General features: G+C 41.9%; 1 protein-coding gene across 1 annotated transcript in view; it reads right to left on the bottom strand.

Annotated features, from left to right (window-relative positions):
• Positions 1-24,691, bottom strand: part of ADCY10 (adenylate cyclase 10) — a gene marked incomplete at its 3' end in the record, with an annotated part of 100,015 nt that overhangs the window by 15,241 nt on the left and 60,083 nt on the right. Inside the window, exons 22-28 of the mRNA XM_082612965.1 lie at positions 10,306-10,375; positions 9,276-9,507; positions 7,273-7,380; positions 6,587-6,768; positions 2,947-3,103; positions 713-917; positions 303-399 (exon numbers count right to left, since the gene is read on the bottom strand). Of these exons, the coding sequence (XP_082469091.1) occupies positions 303-399; positions 713-917; positions 2,947-3,103; positions 6,587-6,768; positions 7,273-7,380; positions 9,276-9,507; positions 10,306-10,375 (1,051 nt within the window). The remainder of the gene's footprint in view (positions 1-302; positions 400-712; positions 918-2,946; positions 3,104-6,586; positions 6,769-7,272; positions 7,381-9,275; positions 9,508-10,305; positions 10,376-24,691) is intronic.

Below are 24,691 nucleotides of genomic sequence, written 5' to 3'. Positions count from 1 at the left end.
CTCTGGGCATTTGCCTCCCCTGTGAGACTGTTCCCTTTCTTCCACCTGGCAGTGGTGGAGGCCTGATTCCCACAGTGGGGCTGACTGTGTGACCCTCCTCCAGCCACTGGCCAGAGCAACCAGGTTAGAGGTGATGCCTGTGAAAGAGTAGTGGTATCCCAAGGATGATGATTATCAGTTACATCAGCTTCTGGTAAACCTTACTTCCTGCCCCACCCTATGGCCGGGGTTAAGTAAACCCAGAACATTCCATTAATATGGCTTTCTTCCTCTAATTTTGGAAAATGCCTTGAGATAAATACCTGTTTTTCAAGAAGAGGGATATACAAAGCCAGCAGAGGACCAGATAGTGTTTGTTGGGATTACGAAGCAATGACCACATCTTGTGGGCTCGAGAGCCTGGGAAGAAAACAATTCCAGTATATTTCTGGGCATTACTTGTATCTGCAAGTTCTTTCTTTTTTTTTTTTTTTTTTTTTTTCTTTTTGCGGTATGCGGGCCTCTCACTGTTGTGGCCTCCCCCGTTGCGGAGCACAGGCTCCGGATGCGCAGGCCCAGCGGCCATGGCTCACGGGCCCAGCCGCTCCGCGGCATATGGGATCCTCCCAGACCGGGGCACGAACCCGTATCCCCTGCATCGGCAGGCGGACTCTCAACCACTTGCGCCACCAGGGAGGCCCTGCAAGTTCTTTCTTGACCAGCCAGGTCTTACCTAAGTCAATGGCCAAGTCCAAGTGACCCATTAGGAGCTTGATATAGCAAAGTGTATCAGCCACGTAGGTCATGATTTCAACGCCCTCGCGTTTCAGGGGGAGGTTGAAGATGTGCTCCATGGTCATGACCTCATATTTGAACCATATGCCCTGGTAGCCGGCTAGATGGTGGTACAGTGAATAGTCCAGGTAGGCCTTAATGATCTGAAATGGCAGCAGTGGAGGAGAAGAGGAGAGACGGGGCAAGACTGGGATGGAACCCGAAGCAGAAAGCCCAGGATATCACCAATCATCTGCCAGTAAACATGGATTTATTAAGCTTGGGAATGGAGCCCGACATTTGGCAAAACCATAGGCTTAGATACAGAAATCCAGCTGAGTTTCTGCCACCTATTTAATGCATGATCCAGGACAAGCTCAATGGCCCCTTTTGCCCACACAGTGTCCTTAAACAAAATATATGAATTTTAATTTTTGTGAAAAATAAAAGTAATAGCTTATATGTGTGGATATATGACTGCATACCAAAAAGCCTGGAAGGACTCATTCCAAACTACCAAATGGGTAACTATAAAAAGCAGTTACCTATTTGTTGCAATTGGAGTAGAGATTTGAGGGACTTTTTACTTTATGCATTTCTGTGATGTTTAATTTATTGTTATAACAAGCATGTATTGCTTTTGTTGTTTAACAATAAAGGAAGGTTGGTTTGGTTTTGTTTGCTTTCAAAAAAATGTTAAGGACTCTAGTTCTAAACTTAACTGGGAGATTGAAGAGAAGGTGGTTACTCTTTAAACAACTCTTCAATCTGCTGATGCTGTCGTCGTTGACATGGTTCCTGGCAAACCCACGTGTGTTAAGAACTTCTCTGACTCTCCACCTCTGGGCCGTTTTGCTGTTCGTGACTTGAGACAGTTGCTGTGGGTGTCATCAAAGCAGTGGACAAGAAGGCAGCTGGGGTTGGCAAGGTCACCAGGTCTGCCCAGAAAGCTCAGAAGGCTAAATGAATATTATCCCCAATACCTGCCACCCCAGTCTTAACCAGTGCTGGAAGAACAGTCTTAGAACTGTTTGTTTCAACTGGCCATTTAAGTTTAATAATTAGCAAAAGACTGGTTAATGATAACAGTGCATGGTAAAACCTTCAGAAAGAAGGGAGAATGTTTTGTGGACCATTTGTTTTGTGTGTAGCAGTTTTTCAGGAAAAACAGTGAAAGAACTTGAAATGGGCCAAAACAAAAAAAATTCAGTGCGTGTCCTGTCTAGCTCACTCATCAAGGTTATCTCTGCCTTTCACTGCCTTTGGGAAACTGGTAGTAATGTAAATGATTCTTTTTCATAGAAATAGAAATGTTCGGTGGAATACAAGTGATTCTATTCTTGCCCTGTGACTAGACTAGTTTTGTATACATTCATAAATTAAATTCTCCTGGGAACCAGTTGTAACATCTTACTAGTTCTCTCACTAACTTTCACTAACTTTAATGAGCTCAATAACATCTTTGCTGCGTGTTCTTTTACTTCTACTTTTTTTGGCCATGCTGCGCAGCTTGTGGGATTTTAGTTCCCCGACCAGAGATTGAACCCGGGCCCTCGGCAGTGAGAGCACGGAGTCCTAACCTCTGGACCGCCAGGGAATGATTTTATCTTTTTAAAAGAATTATCCTGTTACATTTTCCTTTTTCACCCTCATTCTCTTACAAGTACAATGTGGAGTTTTCCAACGGAGAGTTATGTGACATTACAAGGAAGTGAAAGTAGAAGCAGATTGAGAATCTGTCTTCTGTGAAGTCAGACATTAAGGTATTTGCAAAAATGTAATACCTGCCATTCTTCTCACAAAATTTTTTGTTTTGGGAAATAGAGTTTTTTTCAATGAAAATGTTAATTATGTTCATATGTCATGGATTTTCTTTAAAAAATATTTTTAAAGTATCTCAGTTTTTGTTTCTTATGAGAGTATCAATAGATATACCCCATAAAAATATATGATCCCATAAAAAATATATAAATATATAAACCCACATAAAAAGCTATTTGAGGTCCTAAATTATTAGGAGTATAAGGGAATCCTGGGACCAAAATGTTTGACAACTGCTAGCCTCAGCAGAACAATCTAGTCTGGAAGGTTTTTATTAAATCTTCATGATTTTGAATTTTGATTGGCTTTCACTAGGCTTTTCTCTCCAAATGAGATTCAGAAACGTAAAAAGCAGCTACAAAAATACCCTACCTGGAAATCATCTTGAGTTTCCAGGGCAGTATTCACTTGCATCAGAGCTGCCAGGTGGCAATAATACTTGTAGTGAAAAAAATAATTTAAGCTATAGATCTGCCACAGTAAGGAGAAGCAAGTGGTTTGCTGGTAAAGTTGCGCCAGCCTCTTCTTCCTATTAGATAAAGTACACACATGGGACATAAGAAGAAGGTATCGCCACCAGCATGCTTGAGGGAAGCGCAGGGGCAGAGTCCTCACTACTGGCTTGGGGGTCAAAACAGACTTGAGTTTGAGGCCTGTTTCCTTTACTTGGAAATTAACATGCACGTTAATTTTTTTTTTCATTTTCAGCACACAGTATTTTTTTATTGACACATAGTTGATTTACAATGTTGTGTTAATTTCTGCTGTACAGCAAAGTGATTCCATTATACATATGTATATTGATACATTAGTTTTGTTTGTTTGTTTTTGCGGTACGCGGGCCTCCCACTGTTGTGGCTTCTCCCATTGCGGAGCACAGGCTCCGGACGCGCAGGCTCAGCGACCATGGCTCACGGGCCCAGCCGCTCCGCGGCATGTGGGATCTTCCCGGACCGGGGCACGAACCCGTGTCCCCTGCATCAGCAGGCGGACTCTCAACCACTGCGCCACCAGGGAAGCCCTGTGGAGTCTCTTTTATAGGAGCTCTAATCCCAGTCATGAAGGCTCCACCCTCATAACCTTATCATGTCCTAAAGGCCCCACCTACTATTACCGTCACTTTTGGGAGTTAGAATTCAACTTACGAATTTTGGGGGATGCATTCAGACCACAGCAGAATGGGCTTGTTTAAAAGGCTCATTTCCTTTGTTGAGCTGAGTTCCCGGCCCCTTTCCACCATGTGAGGATACGACAAGAAGCCTGTGACCCTGAAGAGGGCCCCGGCCCAGCCACGCTGGCACTAGGGCCTCAGACTTCCAGCCTCCAGAATTGTGAGCAATAAACTTCTGCGGTTAATAAGGCACCCGGCCTGTGGTATTTTGCCACAGCAGTCCAAACAGACTAAAACACATTCTGACAACGGAGTGGAATGTTGCAGGAGATGGTGAACTTCCTGTGCTGGAATTATTCAAGGGAAGGATGGCTGACCACCTACCGAGAATGTTTGGAGTCTCAGCCTCAGCGTCCACAAGTCATTTACCTGGTAACTTAGCCTCCAATTTTCTCTATTTGTGATAAAAATGGGATCCTAAACTGGCTGCAATATTAGTAATTTAACAAAGCCAAGAAAACAAAATATAACTAGAAATAACTATCAAAAAGCAGATTTTAGGGCTTCCCTGGTGGCGCAGTAGTTGAGGGTCTGCCTGCTGATGCAGGGGACACGGGTTCGTGCCCTGGTCCGGGAAGATCCCACATGCCGCAGAGCGGCTGGGCCCGTGAGCCATGGCCGCTGAGCCTGCGCGTCCGGAGCCTGTGCTCCGCAAACAGAGAGGCCGCGGCAGTGAGAGGCCCACGTACCGCAAAAAAAAAAAAAAAAAAAAAAGGCAGATTTTAAATAAAGATGAGAAGAAAGGAAGATATCCTAGAGATTCTTAAAGAAGAATTCCAGGTACTTTCAGTTTAGACATTGATGACATTCATTCTGTTGTGGAAGTTATTTTTTAGTTTCTAAGGAAACATGGAGAAGGTAAAATCCCTTATAACATAAGGAGTTCATGAAGCTGTAGAAATTCTGACATTAAATATTGTTTCTTAATGTCCTTATTTTTGAGATGAGGACCTTTCGACTGGACAGCATTTTAAGCCAATTGTTCTGTAGTTTCTTCCTGATCATCACTTTTTCACCTTCTCCTCTTGTGCAGGTACTTCTTATTCCTTTTACAAAATATGGCTGTACATTAGGCTTGTCAGATTTAGGGAATGAAAATATGGGATGCCAAGTTAAATCTGAATTTCGAAACAATTCTTTTAGAATGCATATGTCCTAAATATCTTGTGTGATATAAGGTATACTAAAAAAAATCATGTATTATTGATCTGAATTTTAAATTCAACTAGGCATCCTTTATTTCATCTGGCAGCCCTCTGTGACCCAAACTCCAATTCTCTCTTACCTCTCCGAGAGATCTCTGCTGAACTTCTCCCCGCCCCTCCCCCTCCTGGTGTCTCCTGAGGCAGCAAGCTTAGATTCTCAGGAGCCTGTCCCCAGCCTGCAAAGGAGCTCAGCTGCACCCTATTTCCATCCCAGCCTCCCCCATAGTCAAGGGAACACTTTCAGGAAACTGGGGAAGGCAGTTTTTGGTGGGGTTGCCAAAGAATTGCAGCAATTTGCCCATAGAAATAGATACTTGTATCTCAGGCAGAACCTGTGGGAATATTGCAGCTGGCCTCTCCCAAGATGGAAGAGATCTACTGCCAGCTCTCCAGATCCCCAACTAGGCGGCATCTCTCTTGGTATGAATTGCTAGGTAGGTGGAATACATTTTAAAAACTTTTATTGTGGGGCTTCCCTGGTGGCGCAGTGGTTGAGAGTCCGCCTGCCGATGCAGGGGACACGGGTTCGTGCCCCGATCCCGGAGGATCCCACATGCTGCGGAGCGGCTGGGCCCGCGGGCCATGGCCGCGGAGCCTGTGTGTCCGGAGCCTGTGCTCCGCAACGGGAGAGGCCACAGCAGTGAGAGGAAAAACTTTTATTGTGGAAAATTTCAAACATGCACACACAGTAAAACAGAAAAATATAATGAGCCACATGTACCCAGCATCCAGCTTCAGCAACTATCAACATTCTTATTACATCTGTCCTTCTACTCATTGTTTCCTTCTCCTACCCCACCTCATTATTTTTGTTTTTGTTTTTTGTTTTGTTTTGTTTTGTTTTGTTTTTTGCGGTACGCGGGCCTCTCACCGTTGTGGCCTCTCCTGTTGCGGAGCACAGGCTCCGGATGCGCAGGCCCAGCAGCCATGGCTCACGGGCCCAGCCGCTCCGCGGCATGTGGGATCTTCCCGGACCAGGGCACGAACCCGTGTCTCCTGCATCGGCAGGCGGACTCTCAACCACTGCGCCACCAGGGAAGCCCCCCACCTCATTATTTTTTATAGTTCTTTTATAGATAAAATTTACATACATTGAAATGTACATATCTTAATGGTATAATCTTGACCAATGGATACCCCATGTAACCCATGTATCTATATAGAATTACAAAAATGGGTGGGCTGTTTTGTCTTTTGGCAGATGTCTTCAGGACCTGCCATTTTTCTTTGGGGCAGGGACAATACCCAGGGTTTTAGCACTGAATTGGAAGAGGACTTGTGACTGAGGGTCTAGGAACAGGTGGTGCAGATTCCCATTGGAACATGGATGGCCAGAGGGGTTAGTGGGTAAGATGAGTGGGGAGGGGCACTGGAGCTCACCTTGCAAAGGGCTCCCTTAAGGTTTTGTCACCTGAACTCCCTTTGGCAAAAGCTGCCTGTTAAGTTGTTCTGAGGCAACACAGCCCTGGCCTGGGAGCCCCGCTCCCACTCATCCCTTCCCACACCAGCGAGCCACCAGGACTCCTTGCGCCCGCTAGAGGCCCAGGCTTTGGGGGCTGACTGTTGGACTATGTGTAGGTCTCTCTCCTCTGGGGAGTGAGATGAGACACCCAGCTCTCCCCAGCTCCTTCCTTACCCTGGAGGTGAGCTCTCTTGGGCCTGCTGATTCTGATTCACATAATGAAAGTGTCTGTTTTTTTCAACATGCATCTGGAGAAACAAGGAGATTAAGTTGTAAGGAAAGATTCGATTGAGGAGCTTCAAGGCCTTCCTCAGCATTTTCTTGGCAAGCACCATCTGGCCCATGTTGAAACAGACCTACAAGGAGAAGAAAGGGGAAGAAAGGAAAAGAAGAAAAGCAGTGATTCTAGGCTTGGTTGGTATGTTCCAAAAATACATAGTTAAGGAATCTTATCCAAAAAAGGTCATTTAAGGCCCAGGAACAAGATCTCCCTGTGCCTGGCACAATCGGAAATGTTTCTTGGATGTATCTGTGGAAGGATGGTTGAATGACTAGGACTTTGCATCCTCATTGTTCATCATCTACCTCTGAGAAAATGTTTACCTATTCCTGTCCCTTTTGGGAGGTTGTTAGAAAAACATTTCATAAAGCTGTCAACTGAGAGGCTAAAGATCATCTTGCTGCAGACAAGGGATGGTGAGGAGGTTTGAGGCCCAGGGCTTGGGGTTCTGGAGTCTTGGGAAAGATTTGTGGCAGAGGATGGGAGGAGGATGTAGAAAGCATAGGGATGGCTTCTACTACTTCTACGTAAAGCCCCAGTGATAAAGAACAGATGAACCACGTTTCTAATGGTTTCTTACCTGACCTTTGAGGGTATAAAAGGTAGTCCACTCAAAAGTCTTACTCCAAGATTTTTCCTTCTTGAGAATTTTCAGCAACCTCTCTCCCTCATTCAAATATATGTAAGCCTGCAACCAGCACAAGGGGTAGAAGGTATTGAGTCATCAGGGATTGGGACCACAGAGGGGCCATTGCCCCAGACTCTACTGAAGGAAGAGAAGCAGGACCACCCAGCTCCCACCTCCATCTCTTCCTTCAGCTCCTGATCAGAGTCCTTCAAACTCTAGACAGAAAGGGTGGGGAAAGTTCCTGCTGAAGATATGGGTCACCTTCATGTCCCTCTTGATCCACTGAATCTCTCATTCTAGAGGATGAATATAGAAACCTCCTCCTTTCCTCATGTTGTCTTGTAAGTCACCTTACCTGAAGTTTTCCCCGGGGCGATTGCCCTCTTTGAGTAATTCCATCGCCAACCTCCCTATTTCCAACAGTGTACTCATGGCTCCTGAGGGCATCCTCACATCTATGACAAGCCAGCCTCTACTTTTGGAATGAGTTATGAACCACCCCCATTTCTTTTGCCAGGGCCATCATTGGGAAGTGGAAGAGGAAGGTAAGGCCCTGAGCAACATTTCTCCCTTCATCTTCAACGTCCTATGACATCGCGAAGAGAGTCTTGGCACTTGTAAACACCAAGGCAAGATCAGACTTGAAGAGTAAAATAAGGTGAGGCACTGTCCCCAAGTCTCATGCAGCCTAAGGCGTATGTGTTGGATGCAGAAAGAGGGAGACAAGGTTTCTTTGCTGGGAGACGGGGAAGCAAATGGCACATTTTGGGATCCTGCACTGGGGCTCTGCTTCCAATCATTGTTTTCCTGAACATTCGTCACTCCCTGGATAATGAGATGAGGGTGAGCACAGGTTTAGTAAGTTAGCCCCAAGGCTGCCTAAATCTTCTCTTCCTGGTACTCACTGGCCACATCACTGCCTTCTTCACATATGTGTATAAAATATGCACAGGAGCCTTTTGTTCATAAATATTTGAGAGAACCACAGCTTACTGACATTTTTAATGGTTTAATTTTTAAATTTTATATAAATCTAAGGTGTGGAGTTTAATTAGGCCACAACTGTAAAATCTGAAACAGTCCACAAGTGCAGGCATAAAGGGTGGCAGCCATGGCTACTCGGGTGTAGGAGGCTCTGCCCAGAAAGGCATTTCCTCAGGTGAGTTCGTGGAAGCTTAGTCAGCCAGCTGCTCTATGAAAAGTGATCTAAGGTCAAATAAGTTTGAGAGAAAAAATATGTCTCAGTCCTAGCCCAACCCTCTGGGAGATTTCTATGGATGTTAGCATATTAAGACCCTGAAATATCTGTAGTACAAAAATCTGTTTAGCTTTATTCAGCTCAGCGCTTCCCAACTTACTTAAAAATAAATTCTTTTATTTCATTATATGTATCAAATCCCCACATTTCTAAGGGCATATTGCCCTGGAAGGTTATTTACAATTATCCTAGAGAAATATTCACTAGGGCTTTGGTGGCCTAAAGGTATGTATGATAATTTAGCACAAGTTACATGAAGACCAGAGTGAGTGAGCCCCTTCAGGGATCACAAGACTAAAACTAGATTTGTGCTTACTCAAAGACCTACAGGTATTTGTGCTGACAGATACTTGGGGAAGACAGAGAGCAAATGCGGCTGGGACATTACTGAGGAAGACTCTACTGAAACTGAAGAGTTGAAACCAGGGTCCCATGTAGGTAGACAATTCATAGCAAGTTTCTAATGACGGCAGTATTTTAAATGATGTATAATGCTAGTTGTGGTTTGTTCTGACTTTTTCACAATCTCAGGCCATTTCCTTTCTGAGCAATTTGATTTTCAAAGAAGGGGTTGCTGCTCAGAATCAAGAACATGAAGTAATAATAATTTTTAAAAAAACACTAGAGCTTTCTTTCTGGTCCTGTGGGCTGTAGGTCTGTCTCAAAGGTGGAGGGGATCTGGGCAGAAACAGCTTACCATATAGTTATCACCCAAGATGAGATAAGCAGACGCAAGTTCTAGGAAGTAATATAAGGCTTTGTTGTTTTCTCCCAAAGCCAGAAAATGGTGAGCCAGAGGCATGATGACAATCTCTAGGATTTCCTCACACTGGCAAGATTCCAGAAGGATGATGTCATTCTCAGATGTCCTCATTTTTGATATAATAAGGTCAAAGAAACTCAAGATCTTTTCTCTTATTTCTTCAGAACTGTCCAAATGCAGAAATAAATAGGAGTAATAATTTGTAGATGTAGTATAGTGTTTGATATGAAGATATCTTCAAAAACAAATAAAAGAGCAAGGTAAGAAAATCTAATGTAGATTTCTTCCATTTGGTGGTGGTTTTAGCACCTGTAAAACAACTCAGGAAGTGTGCATCATATACTATTATCTAGGTACTTCAAAGAGGAGCTACAGGGACTTCCCTGATGGCGCAGTGGTTAAGACTCTGCATTCCTAATGCAGGGGGTCCGGTTTTGATCCCTGATCAGGAAGCTAGATCCCACATGCATGCATGCTGCAACTAAGGAGCTGGTGAGCCATAACTAAGGAGCCCGCCTGTCACAACTAAGGAGCCTATATGCTGCAACTACTGAGCCCATGTGCTCTGGAGCCTGTGTGCCACAACTAGAGAGAAGCCCGCACACCACAACGAAGAGCCTGCTTGCCGCAACGAAAGATCCCGCATGCCACAACTGAGGAGCCCACCTGCTGTAACTAAGACCCAGTGCAACGAAATATGTAAATAAATATTTAAAACAAAACAAAACAAAAAAAAACCCAAAGAGGAGCTACAGCAGAGGATATGGGGGAGGGGGTCTGTCCTGGGAAGGGCCCATAGGTTCCCGCTCCATTACATAACTACTGACCAAACTCACCACACACACCCTCTGATTTGTGCCTAAAAGACCCAGAGTACTGGCCAGAAAAATGATTCTAACAGTGTTCTGAATTTAATGCCAGTTGTTCATGCTCTACCCTCCTAAACAATTATAGAAGCCTGTACCTGAGATTTTCAGAAAATATTTCAGATCTCTTAGAAGTCTCTATTCTGGAAAAGGTGATCTTTTCTTCAGCTGGAAAATAAACAAACAAGTGAGTTGTATGGGTCATTGAAATGTTCATGTGGCAGAGATGTCTGGTGTCCACTGAAGCTTCCTGTTCCCCTTCCACGACAAAGTTGTTGTTGCCCAGCCAGGATCTACATTTTCCAGTCCCCAACGCATCTTAAGTGAAGACATGTGTTTAGTTTGAAAATGGGATTCCATCAGAAGAAATATATGTCACCTCTGAATTGAGATGGTTAGATATCTTCACCACCTTCTCCTTCCACAGGAAAACAAATTAATTGTGGGGATCTAAGGGATAGCAAATCTACAACATAGTCAGTGAGGCTGTGTCCCTGACTGACTGTGTTCAAGGCTATTTGACAACATTCTCATTGGATCATTACCTGGGCAGAAAAAAACTGTCATTCGACGGTGTTAGCCCACTGAAATGTTGGGGTTTGTTTTAGATGATAACATTATCCTAAATAATTTACCCTGCAGTAATTCAAACTATGAATTAATGATGCTGAAGAAAGCGATGTCAGCTTCTAATGGAGAAATACAGACAATTAATGGAATACCCCAAAGGGCTAACTTAAGGGCTGAGAGCCTTGAATTTAAAACCTTCAGTCTATCTAGACTTCAATAGGTTAGAAAATTCCATAATGATCTTAAAACAGAAAACAAATGAGGATTGTTGAAATCTAGCCACTTCTCCATTCAGGGAGAAGGAAGAATCCTAAAGAGGGGAAGGGACTTGTCTCAGATCATATACCTGTTCGTAATGGAAGTCTCCTGACTCCAAGGTGAATGCATTACTCCACAGATCTTTTAATTTATAAAATTCATATTAATACTTATCACCTTCTTCTGAAAGCTTTCTGTGCCCTTGCCCCATAGAATTAGTGCCTCAACTTGTGTGTGCCCATTGACCCCATGCAGACCTCTATCATCATCCTTTATCACACTGTATAAGGATTAATTTGCCCACCTCTCATAGTCTGCTGTCCAGTTTATCTCTAGTGACTAGAGGCTGAATAAATTGAATTATGCCTTTATCCTCCTATTCCTCTAAAACTTTCTTGTCAGGGTTACCAGTGACAACCAAGTTGCTAAATCCAAAGGTTACAACTTTGTCTGCATCTTATTACACCTCTTGGCAGCATTTACAACAACTGACCACTCCCTTTTTTCACCGGCTTTCATAATACCCGTTCCCTTGTTTCCCTCCCTCATTGGTTGCTCAATTTACTGGCTCCTACTCCTCTCTCAATGTTCCAAATTTTGGTAAGCCTCAGTTTGACTGTGGGCTCTTTTCTCCATCCAAATTTCTCCCTAGATAATTTCACCTGCCCATGACTTTAAATTCTACCCACATGACAATGACTTTTGGTTTTACATCTTTAAGACCTGACATCAACCCTTACCTACTGACTCATATATCCAAGTGTCTCCTTGGCAGCTACCACGTGGATGCCTAATTGCAAAATTTAAATGATCTAAACCGAACTCTTGAATCTCTTTTCCATAAACCTATATCCACCAACGTTTCGCCTGTCTTAGTCAGCATCACTGCCGTATTCATTTCTCAAGGCATCACTGCCATATTCATCTCCTCAAGGCAAAAACCTAGACAATGTGCTTGATTCTTTTCTTTCCCTCACCCTTATCCCCATTCAGTCCATCAGAAAGTCCCATTATGTCTACTCCAATACATATCTGAATCCATCTTCTTCTGTCCATCTTCTCTATAGCACCACCCTAGTCCATCACCAAATTTCATCTAAACACGTGTGAAAAAATGATCTCCCTCCTATTCCTATCCTCTTCAATCTGTTTTCTATAAAGAAGGCAGAGTAAGTTTTTAAAAACATGATTCAGGACTTCCCTGGTGGTGCAGTGATTAAGAATCCACCTGCCAATGCAGGGGACACTGGTTCGAGCCCTGGTCCGGGAAGATCCCACATGTTGTAGAGCAACTAAGCCCATGTGTCACAACTACTGAGCCTGAGCTCTAGACCCCATGCTCCACAATGAGAGAAGCCACCGCAATGAGAGAAGCCACTGCAATGAGAACCCCATGCATCGCAATGAAGAGTAGCCCCCACTCGCCACAACTAGAGACAAAAAAAAAAAGGGCCCACGCACAGCAATGAAGACCCAATGCAGCCAAAAATAAATAAATGAAATAATAATTTTTTAAAAATGATTCAGATCTCAGTGGCAGAAACTGCTTGTTTCCTATCTCAACTTCCATTGTCCCTTTTCTCCATAGTAATAGAACTCAATTTTACTTGGGGAAGCTACATTTTCCAACCTCCCTTGCAACTGGATATATAGCCATGTGACGTATTGTATTGTATTGTATTGTATTGGTCCTTGAGATATAAGGGGAGTATTGGGTAGGAAGAATTCTAGAAAACTACTGAAAAAGGAAGGGGCATCCCTTTCATTTTTTGGTTTCTTTTCTCCTCCTTCTAGTGTTAAATGTGAACATGATGTCTGGAACTCCAGCTACCATTTTGAACCAAGGATCTCTGATGATCATGAAGCCTCCATACCAGTTCCAGTGATGAGACAAGCATTTTACATAGAGAGAAATACATTTAGGAACTTTAATAATAAATTTAAGCCACTCTAGCTGGGTCCTTGTTATATGCAGCCAATACTAATTCTAATCAATACTTTTCTAATGCGTTCTAATCCATTTGGAATAAAATTCAGAATATTTCTCAAGGCCTCCAAGTTCTCCTGATGCTTCTATTAATTGTTTATTGTCTATCAGCCTCTATTAAAATTCAATATATGAGAATAGACACGTCTGCCATTTTCACCACTATATCCCCAATGCCTAGATCACTGCCTGACACAAAATAGATACTCAATAAATGTGTGTTTTTTGGGGGAGAAAAATCAATGATTAAAAATAAAATGCTGGGCTTCCCTGGTGGCTCAGTGGTTGACAGTCCGCCTGCCAATGCAGGGGACACGGGTTCGTGCCCCGGTCCAGGAAGATCCCACGTGCCGCGGAGCAGCTGGGCCCGTGAGCCATGGCCGCTGGCCCTGCGCGTCCGGAGCCTGTGCTCCACAATGGGAGAGGTCACAACAGTGAGAGGCCCGTGTACAGCAAAAATAATAATAATAAATAAATAAAACAAAATAAATAAAATGCTATTCCTTCTTCAGCATCCTATATGTTTTGTTTTATATTTCAAATTGTAATAGTGATAGAATGAGATGCGGAGAAAAGCAATATTGGCCAAATAAAGCAAATAAAGTCAGGATACGTAAGATATGATTTTTGTCATATCATTTACCCCTTGAGTGAATCATATTATTTTTAGGTCTCAATTTTCTTCACTTATGAAGGAAATATATTAAAAGTTCCCTACTTCAAAGAGGATCTGTAAAAATCAAAAGAAAAGAAATATACGGAATGCTTGTAGGTTCTCAGAAGAAAGAAGAAAAGCAAAGATAGTACTTGCTCACCTGTGGTTTCAAAGACTCAGAAATAAGACTTCAAGTTCAAGATGAAAAACTCACCTCTCTTATTTATCTCTTGAGCTCCAGGTCCAGCATATTTTACCCCATTAAAACAAGAATAAAATAATTTTTGAAAGCATAAACTCACAATATACAGAATGGAAGGGGTCAATTCCTATCTTAGGGCCATTACTCTGGCCCTCCCCTCTGCCTAGAATGCTCTTCCCCAGCCATCCATACAATAAAATCCCTCATTTCCTTTGCCTTTCCATGAATCTTACCTCTCACTGAGGGCTACCCTAATGACTTTGCACTCGTAATCTCCCTTGCCCTACCCAACATTCTTTTCTGGTTTTCTCCTTGGGATCACTTATACATATTATAGAATTTACTTCTTTGTTAATGTTTTCTCTCCATTGTTTGCTTCTCCCCAATAGAATGCTGTTTTGTTCCCTGATGCATCTAAGATGCCTAGAGCACTGTCTGACACATATCAGAAACCCAATAAATATTTGCTGAATGAGTAAATGAAACATTAAATGAGATTTCACCACATGTCAAGAAGATCAAGGAATGAGAGGAGTGGAGCAAGAAGAATTAGGTGGAGCAAGAGCCCAGGAGGGAGCCCATGGGCTGTTGATCCTTGGAATGGATCAAGAGTCAGAAAATAAGTTTTTAGGAAGGACATGAGGATTGGTAGAGAATTGAAAAGGTAAGCAACTTCCTCACTATCTGATTCATAGCTAATGCTGTGTCCTTGACCTCTTATGATATGTCCTTCTCCAGCATTTCTTAAAAGCATACCTCATGGACTTCCCTGGTGGCACAGTGGTTAAGAATCTGCCTGCCAATGCAGGGGACATGGGTTTGAGCCCTGGTCCAGGAAGATCCCACATACCGTAGAGCAACTAAGCCTGTGAGCCACAACTACTGAGCCTGTGCTCTAGAGCCAGTGCTCCACAACGAGTAGCCACCACAATGAGAAACCAGTGCACTGCAACAAAGAGTAGACCCACTCGCTGCAACTAGAGAAGGCCTGCACACAGCAACAAAGACCCAATGCAGCCAAAAATATAATAAAATAAAATAAAAATAAATATTAAAAAAAAAAGCATACCTCACACTTTGGGAGATTCAGGGGTAATGGACAGACTGTCCAGCCAAGATTGAAGCAGGATATTATAAAGAAGACATTGCAAAAAAAGAACTTTCCTAGAAACTCTAGGAAAAATAAACTTCTGTTAAGAAATCTATTCATGAAGAGAAACCAACATGGTGGAGTAGAAGGACATGCTCTCACTCCCTTTTGTGAGAACACCAGAATCACAACTAGCTGCTGGACAATCATCAACAGGAAGACACTGGAACTCACCAAAAAAGATACCCCACATCCAAAGACAAAGGAGAATCCACAATGAGATGGTAGGAGGGGCGCAATCTCAGTAAAATCAAATCCCATAACTGCTGGGTGGGCAACTCACAGACTGGAGAACACTTATACCACAGAAGTCCACCCACTTGAGTGAACGTTCTGAGCCCCACGTCAGGCTTTCCAACCTGGGGGTCTGGCAACAGGAGGAGGAATTCCTAGAGAATCAGACTTTGAAGCCTAGTGGGAATTGATTGCAGGACTTAGACAGGACTGGGGAAAACAGAGACCCCAAACTTGGAGGGCACACACAAAGTAGTGTGCGCATCGGGACCCACGGGAAGAAGCAGTGACCCCAGGGGAGACTGAACCAGACCTACCTGCTAGTGTTGGAGGGTCTCCTGCACAGGCAGCAGGTGGCTGTGGCTCACTGTGGGGACAAGGGTACTGGCAGCAGAAGTTCTGGGAAGTACTCCTTGGCATGAGCCCTCCCAGGGTCTGTCATTAGCCCCACCAAAGAGCCCAGGTAGTCTTCAGTGTTGGGTTGCCTCAGGCCAAACAACCAACAGGGAGGGAACCCAGCCCCACTCATAGCAGTCAAGTGGATTAAAGATTTACTGAGCTCTGCCCACCAGAGCAACAGTCAGCTCTACCCACCACCAGTCCCTCCCATCAGGAAACTTACATAAGCCTCTTAGATAGCCTCATCCACCAGAGGGCAGACAGCGGAAGCAAGAAGAGCTACAATCCTGCAGCCTGTGGGAAAAAAAACACATTCACAGAAAGAGACAAGATGAAAAGGCAGAGGGCTATGTACCAGATGAAAGAACAAGATAAAACCCCAGAAAAACAACTAGATGAAGTGAAGATAGGCAACCTTCCACAAAAACAATTCAGAATAATGATAGTGAAGATGATCCAAGACCTCAGAAAAAGAATGGAGGCAAAGATCGAGAAGATGCAATAAATGTATAACAAAGACCTAGAAGAATTAAAGAACAAACAAACAGAGATGAACAATACAACAACTAAAATGAAAACTACACTAGAAGGAATCAATAGCAGAATAACTGAGGCAGAAGAACGGATAAGTGACCTGGAAGACAGAAAGGTGGAATTCACTGCTGCGGAACAGAATAAAGAAAAAAGAATGAAAATAAATGAAAACAGCCTAACAGACCTCTGGGACAACATTAAACGCAACAACATTTGCATTATAAGGGTCCCAGAAAGAGAAGAGAGAGAGAAAGGACCAGAGAAAATATTTGAAGAGATTATAGTCGAAAACTTCCCTAACATGGGAAAGGAAATAGCCACCCAAGTCCACGAAGCGCAGAGAGTCCCATACAGGATAAACCCAAGGAGAAACACACCAAGACAGATAGTAATCAAATTGGCAAAAATTAAAGGCAAAGAAAAATTATTGAAAGTAGCAAAGGAAAAACGAAAAATAACATACAAGGGAACCCCCATAAGGTTAACAGCTGATTTCTCAGCAGAAACTCTACAAGCCAGAAGGGAGTGCCATGACATACTTAAAGAGATGAAAGGGAAGAACCTACAACCAAGATTACTCTACCTGGCAAGGATCTCATTCAGATTCGATGGAGAAATCAAAAGCTTTACAGACAAGCAAAAGCTAAGAGAATTTAGCACCACCAAACCAGCTCTACAACAAATGCTAAAGGAACTTCTTTAAGTGGGAAACACAAGAGAAGAAAAGGACCTACAAAAAAAAACCCAAAACAATTAAGAAAACAGTCATAGGAACATAATATCAATAATTACCTTAAACGTTAATGGATTAAATGCTCCAACCAAAAGACACAGTCTTGCTGAATGGATACAAAAACAAGACCCATATATATGCTGTCTACAAGAGACCCACTTCAGACCTAGGGACACATACAGACTGAAAGTGAGGGGATGGAAAAAGTTATTCCATGCCAATGGAAATCAAAAGAAAGTTGGAGTAGCAATACTCCTATCAGATAAAATAGACTTTAAAATAAAGAATGTTACAAGAGACAAGGAAGGACACTACGTAATGATCAAGGGATCAATCCAAGAAGAAGATATAACAATTATAAATATATATACACCCAACATAGGAGCACCTCAATACATAAGGTAACTGCTAATAGCTATAAAAGAGGAAATCTACAGTAATACAATAATAGTGGGGGACTTTAACACCTCACTTACACCAATGGACAGATCATCCAAAATGAAAATAAATATGGAAACAGAAGCTTTAAATGACACAATAGACCAGATAGATTTAATTGATATTTATAGGATATTCCACCCCAAAACAGATTACACTTTCTTCTCAAGTGCGCATGGAATATTCTGTAGGATAGATCACATTTGGGTCACAAATCAAGCCTCAGTAAATTTAAGAAAATTGAAATCATATCAAGCATCTGTTCTGACCACAACACTATGAGATTAGAAATGAATTACAGGGGAAAAAAACGTAAAAAACACAAACACAGGGAGGCTAAACAATACGTTGCTAAATAACCAAGAGATCACTGAACAAATCAGAGAGGAAATCAAAAAATACCTAGAGACAAATGACAATGAAAACACGATGATCCAAAACCTATGGAATGCAGCAAAAGCAGTTCTAAGAGGAAAGTTTATAGCTATACAAGCTTACCTCAAGAAACAAGAAAAATCTCAAATAAACAATCTAACCTTACACCTAAAGGAACTACAGAAAGAAGAACAAACAAAACCCAAAGTTACCAGAAGGAGAGAAATCATCAAGATCAGAGCAGAAATAAATGAAATAGAAACAAAGAACACAATAGCAAAGATCAATAAAACTAAAAGCTGATTCTTTGAGAAGATAAACAAAATTGGTAAACCATTAGCCAGACTCATCAAGAAAAAGAGGGAGAGGACTCAAATCAATAAAATTAGAAATGAAAAAGGAGAAATTACAACAGACACTGCAGAAATACAAAGCATCCTAAGAGACTACTACAAGCAACTCTATGACAATAAAATGGAAAACCTGGAAGAAATGGACCAATTCTTAGAAAGGTATAACCTTCCAAGACTGAACCAGGAAGAAACAGAAAATATGAACAGACCAATCACAAGGAATGAAATTGAAACTGTGATTAAAAATCTTCCAACCAACAAAAGTCCAGGCCAGATGGCTTCACAGGTGAATTCTATCAAACATTTAGAGAAGAGCTAACACCCATCCTTCTCAAACTCTTCCAAACAATTGCAGAGGAAGGAACATTCCCAAACTCATTCTACGAGGCCACCATCACCCTGATACCAAAACCAGACAAAGATACTACAAAAAAAGAAAATTACAGACCAATATTACTGATGAATATAGATGCAAAAATCCTCAACAGGGCTTCCCTGGTGGCGCAGTGGTTGAGAGTCCGCCTGCCGATGCAGGGGACACGGGTTCGTGCCCCGGTCTGGGAGGATCCCACATGCCGCGGAGCGGCTGGGCCCGTGAGCCATGGCCGCTGAGCCTGCGCGTCCGGAGCCTGTGCTCCGCAACGGGAGAGGCCACAACAGTGAGAGGCCCGCGTACAGCAAAAAACAAACAAACAAACAAACAAACAAAAAATCCTCAACAAAATACTAGCAAACAGAATCCAACAATACAATAAAAGGATCATACACCATGATCAAGTGGGATTTATTGCAGGGATGCAAGGATTCTTCAATATATGCAAATCAATCAATGTGACACACCATATTAACAAACTGAAGAATAAAAACCATATGATTATCTCAATAGACACAGAAAAAGCTTTTGACAAAATTCAACACCGATTTATGATAAAAAACTCTCCAGAAAGTGGGCATAGAGGGAACCTATCTCAACATATTAAAGGCCATATATGACAAACCCACAGCAAACATCATTCTCAATGGTGAAAAACTGAAAGCATTTCTTCTAATATCAGGAACAAGACAAGAATGTCCACTCTCACTACTATTATTCAACATAGTTTTGGAAGTCCTAGCCATGGCAATCCGAGAAGAAAAAGAAATAAAAGGAATACAAATTGGAAAAGAAGAAGTAAAACTGTCACTGTTTGCAGGTGACATGATACTATACATAGAGAATCCTAAAAATGCTACCAGAAAACTACTAGAGCTAACAAATGAATTTGGTAAAGTTGCAGGATACAAAATTAATGCACAGAAATCTCTTGCAATCCTATACACTAATGACGAAAAATCTGAAAGAGAAATTAAGGAAACACTCCCATTTACCATTGCAACAAAAAGAATAAAATACCTAGGAATAAACCTATCTAGGGAGACAAAAGATCTGTATGCTGAAAACTATAAGACACTGATGAAAGAAATTAAAGATGATACCAACAGATGGAGAGATATACCATATTCTTGGATTGGAAGAATCAATATTGTGAAAATGACTCTACTACCCAAAGCAATCTACAGATTCAGTGCAATCCCTATCAAACTACCAATGGCATTTTTTATGGAACTAGAACAAAAACTCTTAAAATTTGTATGGAAACACAAAAGACCCCGAATAGCCAAAGCAGTCTTGAGGGAAAAAAACGGAGTGGCAGGAATCAGACTCCTTGACTTCAGACTATACTACAAAGCTACAGTAATCAGGACAATATGGTACTGGCACAAAAACAGAAACATAGATCTATGGAACAAGGTAGAAATCCCAGAGATAAACCCATGCACCTATGGTCAAATAATCTATGACAAAGGAAGCAAGGATATGCAATGGAGAAAACACAGTCTCTTCAATAAGTGGTGCTGGGAAAACTGGACAGCTACATGTAAAAGAATGAAATTAGAACACTCCCTAACACCATACACAAAAATAAAATCAAAATGGATTTGAGACCTAAATGTAAGACCGGACACTATAAAACTCTTAGAGGAAAACATAGGAAGAACAGTCTTTGACATAAATCAGAGCATGATATTTTTTGATCCACCTCCTAGAGTAATGGAAATAAAAACAAAAATAAAGAAATGGGACCTAATGAAACTTCAAAGCCTTTACACAGCAAAGGAAACCATAAACAAGATGAAAAGACAACCCTCAGAATGGGAGAAAACTTTTGCAAACAAATCAGCAAAGGATTAATCTCCAAAATATATAAACAGCTCATGCAGCTCAATATTAAAGAAACAAACAACCCAATCCAAAAATGGGCAGAAGACCTAAATAGACATTTCTCCAAAGAAGACATACAGATGGCCAAGAAGCACATGAAAAGCTGCTCAACATCACTAATTATTAGAGAAATGCAAATCAGAACTACAATGAGGATCACCTCACACCAGTTAGAATGGGCATCATCAGAAAACCTACAAACAACAAGTGCTGGATAGGATGTGGAGAAAAGGGAACCCTCTTGCACTGTTGGTGGGAATGTAAATTGATACAGCCACTATGGAGAACAGTATGGAGGTTCCTTAGAGAAGTAAAAATAGAACTACCATATGGCCCAGCAATCCCACTACTGGGCATATACCCAGAGAAAACCATAATTCAAAAAGATGCATGCACCCCAATGTTCACTGCAGCACTATTTACAATAGCCAGGTCATGGAAGCAACCTAATTGCCCATCGACAGACAAATGGATAAAGTTGTGGTACATATATACAATGGAATATTACCCAGCCATAAAAAGGAATGAAATTGGGTCATTTGTTGAGACATGGATGGATCTAGAGACTGTCATACAGAGTGAAGTAAGTCAGAAAGAGAAAAACAAATATCGTATATTAACGCAGGTATGTGGAACCTAGAAAAATGGTACCAATGAACCGGTTTGCAGGGCAGAAGTTGAGACACAGATGTAGAAAACAAACGTATGGACACCGAGGGGGGAAAGCTGCAGGTGGGTGGGGATGGTGGTGTGATGAATTGGGCGATTGGGATTGACATGTATACACTGATATATAATTGATGACTAATAAGAACCTGCTGTATAAAAAATAAATAAAATTAAATTAAAAATAAGAAATCTATTCACAGTATATTACTACTTAGTTCTCTAATGGACAGCATTTTCATAGTCTTAATAATGTAAATACTTGATTTATCTAATGATAGTTCTATAACAATATTGGAGGAGAGGTGCCCAAGAGTGGTGTAATAGAGTTAAACCCTTACCTACCATAGCAAGACTAAAACAGATGATGTCAAATTTGATTTTTAAAAAGGCAGCATTAACATACCACTTAGTATATGGAAGTAATGACTAGAGGGAACAGCTAAGTTAAAAATGTTTGCCCCTGAGAAGAAATATTGAAGATACATATACAGGGCAGTAGGTCATGGGACTATTGCTTTTATGGTAAAACTTTCAGGAAATCTAAAAAATGTCTTTATGTGAAGATGTCTAGTTGATACTCTTTTAAATAGGTGAAAAATTATAAGGGAAATAGCCAAGCCCTGGTCTCACTCAGGTGGAGGTTCTGTTGAAAGGACATCAGTAGATATGACTTAGAGATATCTGGTAACATATGCTCCAGAGTCAAACGGTTAAGGAACATTGGAGAACCTGAAATAACTGGAGTTGTTTCCTTTGGTGGCCCTAGCCGGCCTGCTTAAGACCAACGAACTACTCAGGCTGAACTGTCTGCTAACTGCCAGCTGATTTTACCCCTCACCAAATAAATAATTAAAACATACATATATAATATATGTAGTTTATATATAATTTATTTATATATATAATGTGTATATAAAATAAGACTCACTGATCCCACAGAGTCTGGAATACAGTAAGTCCCCTACATACGAATGAGTTCCATTCGGAGAACACGTTGAAGTCCAATTTGTTCGTAAGTCCAACAAAGTTAGCCTTGGTACCCAACTAACACAATCATCTGTATAGTACTGTACTGTAATAAGTTTATAATACTTTTCACACAAATAATACATAAAAAACAAACACAAAAGTAAAGCATTTTTAATCTTACAGTACAGTATCTTGAAAAGTACAGTAGTACCAGCTACATCACTGCTGCTTTTATGCTTGCTTCTGGACATCCTGGGCTTGTAATAAAGACACTGTACTACTGTACTCTATACAGTACTGTAAAGTACACAAAAGCACCATCACTTGTAGAGGATGCACACATGACAATGTACGCCAGACACGTGAACTAACTTACAGGACTGGACATGCGAATGCACGTTCACATCTTTGAAAGTTCACAACTTGAAGGTCCGTATAATGGGGACTTAGTGTATTCTTTCCCTTTTCTCTTATCTCTGTCAGTTGACTCTCTCCTATTAATGCTTTCATTGGTGCCTTGACTATGGCCCTGTGTTGGGATCCTTCACTGAAGATCCCTTGATCCAGTCAGGCATCCTCTTCAGCTCTCCATCGCCTGCCCTCTTGGTGCCTGTTTTATTCTAGCAGCCCACTACTAGGGGTCTTCTCACACTCCTAGGGGTACTCTTGGGAACAACTTAAAATGATGCCAGGCTGGCTTTTTCTCCCAGGTGAGTTATATCTGATTTATAGGAAACCCTCACACATCCTTTCCCAAGCTCTGGGAGGGCAGGTTGATCCTGGTGCAGCCACAGGCCACTCTGGCCTCATTAGGTGTGAGGTCTTCTGTGTAATCTAACTGATTCCAAGGAAGACATCTTCCTAGCACTGAGGTGATAAAGGAAGCAACCCACTTGAGGAAGGTACACAGTACCTTCTCAGTTCTTGCCAAATCTCTCCACAAATCCTGGCCCTCTCCACACTATTCCTCATTTTTACGTCTTGAATGTGGATGAAGGATCCAATATTATAAATGATTCTCAGCTATTTCTTTTATAGAGTCTGTACATCCATCTATTTACCTCACTTTGGATTTCAACATCCATTGTATCTTGGTGCTTGGTACAAATTTCAATTTCAACATCATGTTACATGTATACCACTAATAGTATAATAATAATAACACTTTTCCAATTTTGGAAAAAATATACTGCATGAGGGGAAATGTAGTAACTACTAGTAAAAAACACTAGGTTCATCTACATGTCCATCTCTCTGACATCTTCCTGCCCCAGTGGGATGAGACTACTGCTGAATCTCATTATCTTTGTGCCCACACCCTCAGAAACTTGAAACCTTCATGTATAGACTCTCTTTATATATATAGACCCTAAGGCTCTGAACTTAAAGCCTGATTTCTCTTTTTTTAAAAGGGGAGATTGGCAAATGTTAGTGCAGTGTCAATTATAGGCTTAAATCACAGGACAAAGCTGCTTTCTCCCTGATCAAGTATTGCAAAGGAATCACCTTCCTTACTCTCTGATTCATACCTAATGCTGTATCTATGGACCTCTTCCAGTCTCCTTGGCCAGTATTACCTAAAATCCAGTCCTGTGCTTTGGGAAGCTCAAGTGTAATGGTAGAGCATGAACTCAGGAATTAGACTGACCTGGGAGTGAATAAAGTCTATTACTTGCTCTGTGGCACTGGGCAAGTTATCTAATCTTCCAGAACATCAATTTTCTTATCTATAAAATGAAAATAACCCTCTACCTTGGAGGGTTGATAAGAGAATGAAATGAGAATGCAGGTAAAATAGAGGAAGAATGAGAAAAAATATTTATTTGTACCTACTATATGCTGGGCACTTTACATACATTCTTTCCCAATTTTTCATATACTTATGAGATAGGAGTCCTCTATGTGTAGCCTGTTTTCCTGACCAGAATTAGTCATAATCATGGAGACCCTGTGACTAGGGCAGGAAGTCCACCGGGTGTTCCCTGGCCACCCACGAATGAGAGCTGGAGTTGGCGCTGCTGCCCTAAATCTGACATCCATCATGCCTGCAGTAACTGAGTCCCTGGGCCCTTATGCCCCTTGAATCCTTACTACGTTTTCCCAGATCATGTGGCCAGTTTGTGCTATCAGTTTGTAACTTTCTTACTTGCATTTCAGATGGTCTTGAATCCCTGTCCTAAACCCAAGCCCTCTTTTCTGGGGGCCCTGACATGCTTAGTCCTGGCTAATTCTCTCCCACTCATACATTTTTTCCACTGGAACCTTGTTTCAAACTAGACAAAGCATCAACATTTTACCTGCCAAGAAACACCACTCCCTCTCGGATCTTGCTCTCCCCCCCACTTCATGTTAGACCCCGCTCCCTACCCACTACCCTCCTTGGATTCCATCCCTTGGTGCGAATGAAGCTGGGTCTGTTTTATTCCTTTGGACATTTTAATTTGGGCTCTGGTCAAACCCCATTTTGCCAGAGTCCTTACCCCCGAATCCTCCCTGACAGTCTCACAGTGAGATTGGTTCTGCCAACTCAGCTACATGTATACTCCCCAACTTCCTGCCCTGCTGACCTACGCTGCTCACGTCTCATCATTCGTGGTGCCCGAGCCTGCAGAGGACTTGAAATCCTCATGGTCCAGACCCACTTCTTCTAGGTCTTGTCTCCACGTTCCCCAGTTATAGTTAGGACTAATTAGGA

Source organism: Mesoplodon mirus (assembly GCF_964341445.2).
Source record: "Mesoplodon mirus genome assembly, chromosome: 3".
In the NCBI taxonomy this organism is placed as follows: Eukaryota; Metazoa; Chordata; class Mammalia; order Artiodactyla; family Ziphiidae; genus Mesoplodon; species Mesoplodon mirus.
Note: the sequence above shows the minus strand (reverse complement) of the source record. Positions and strands in the feature narration are given on the sequence as shown.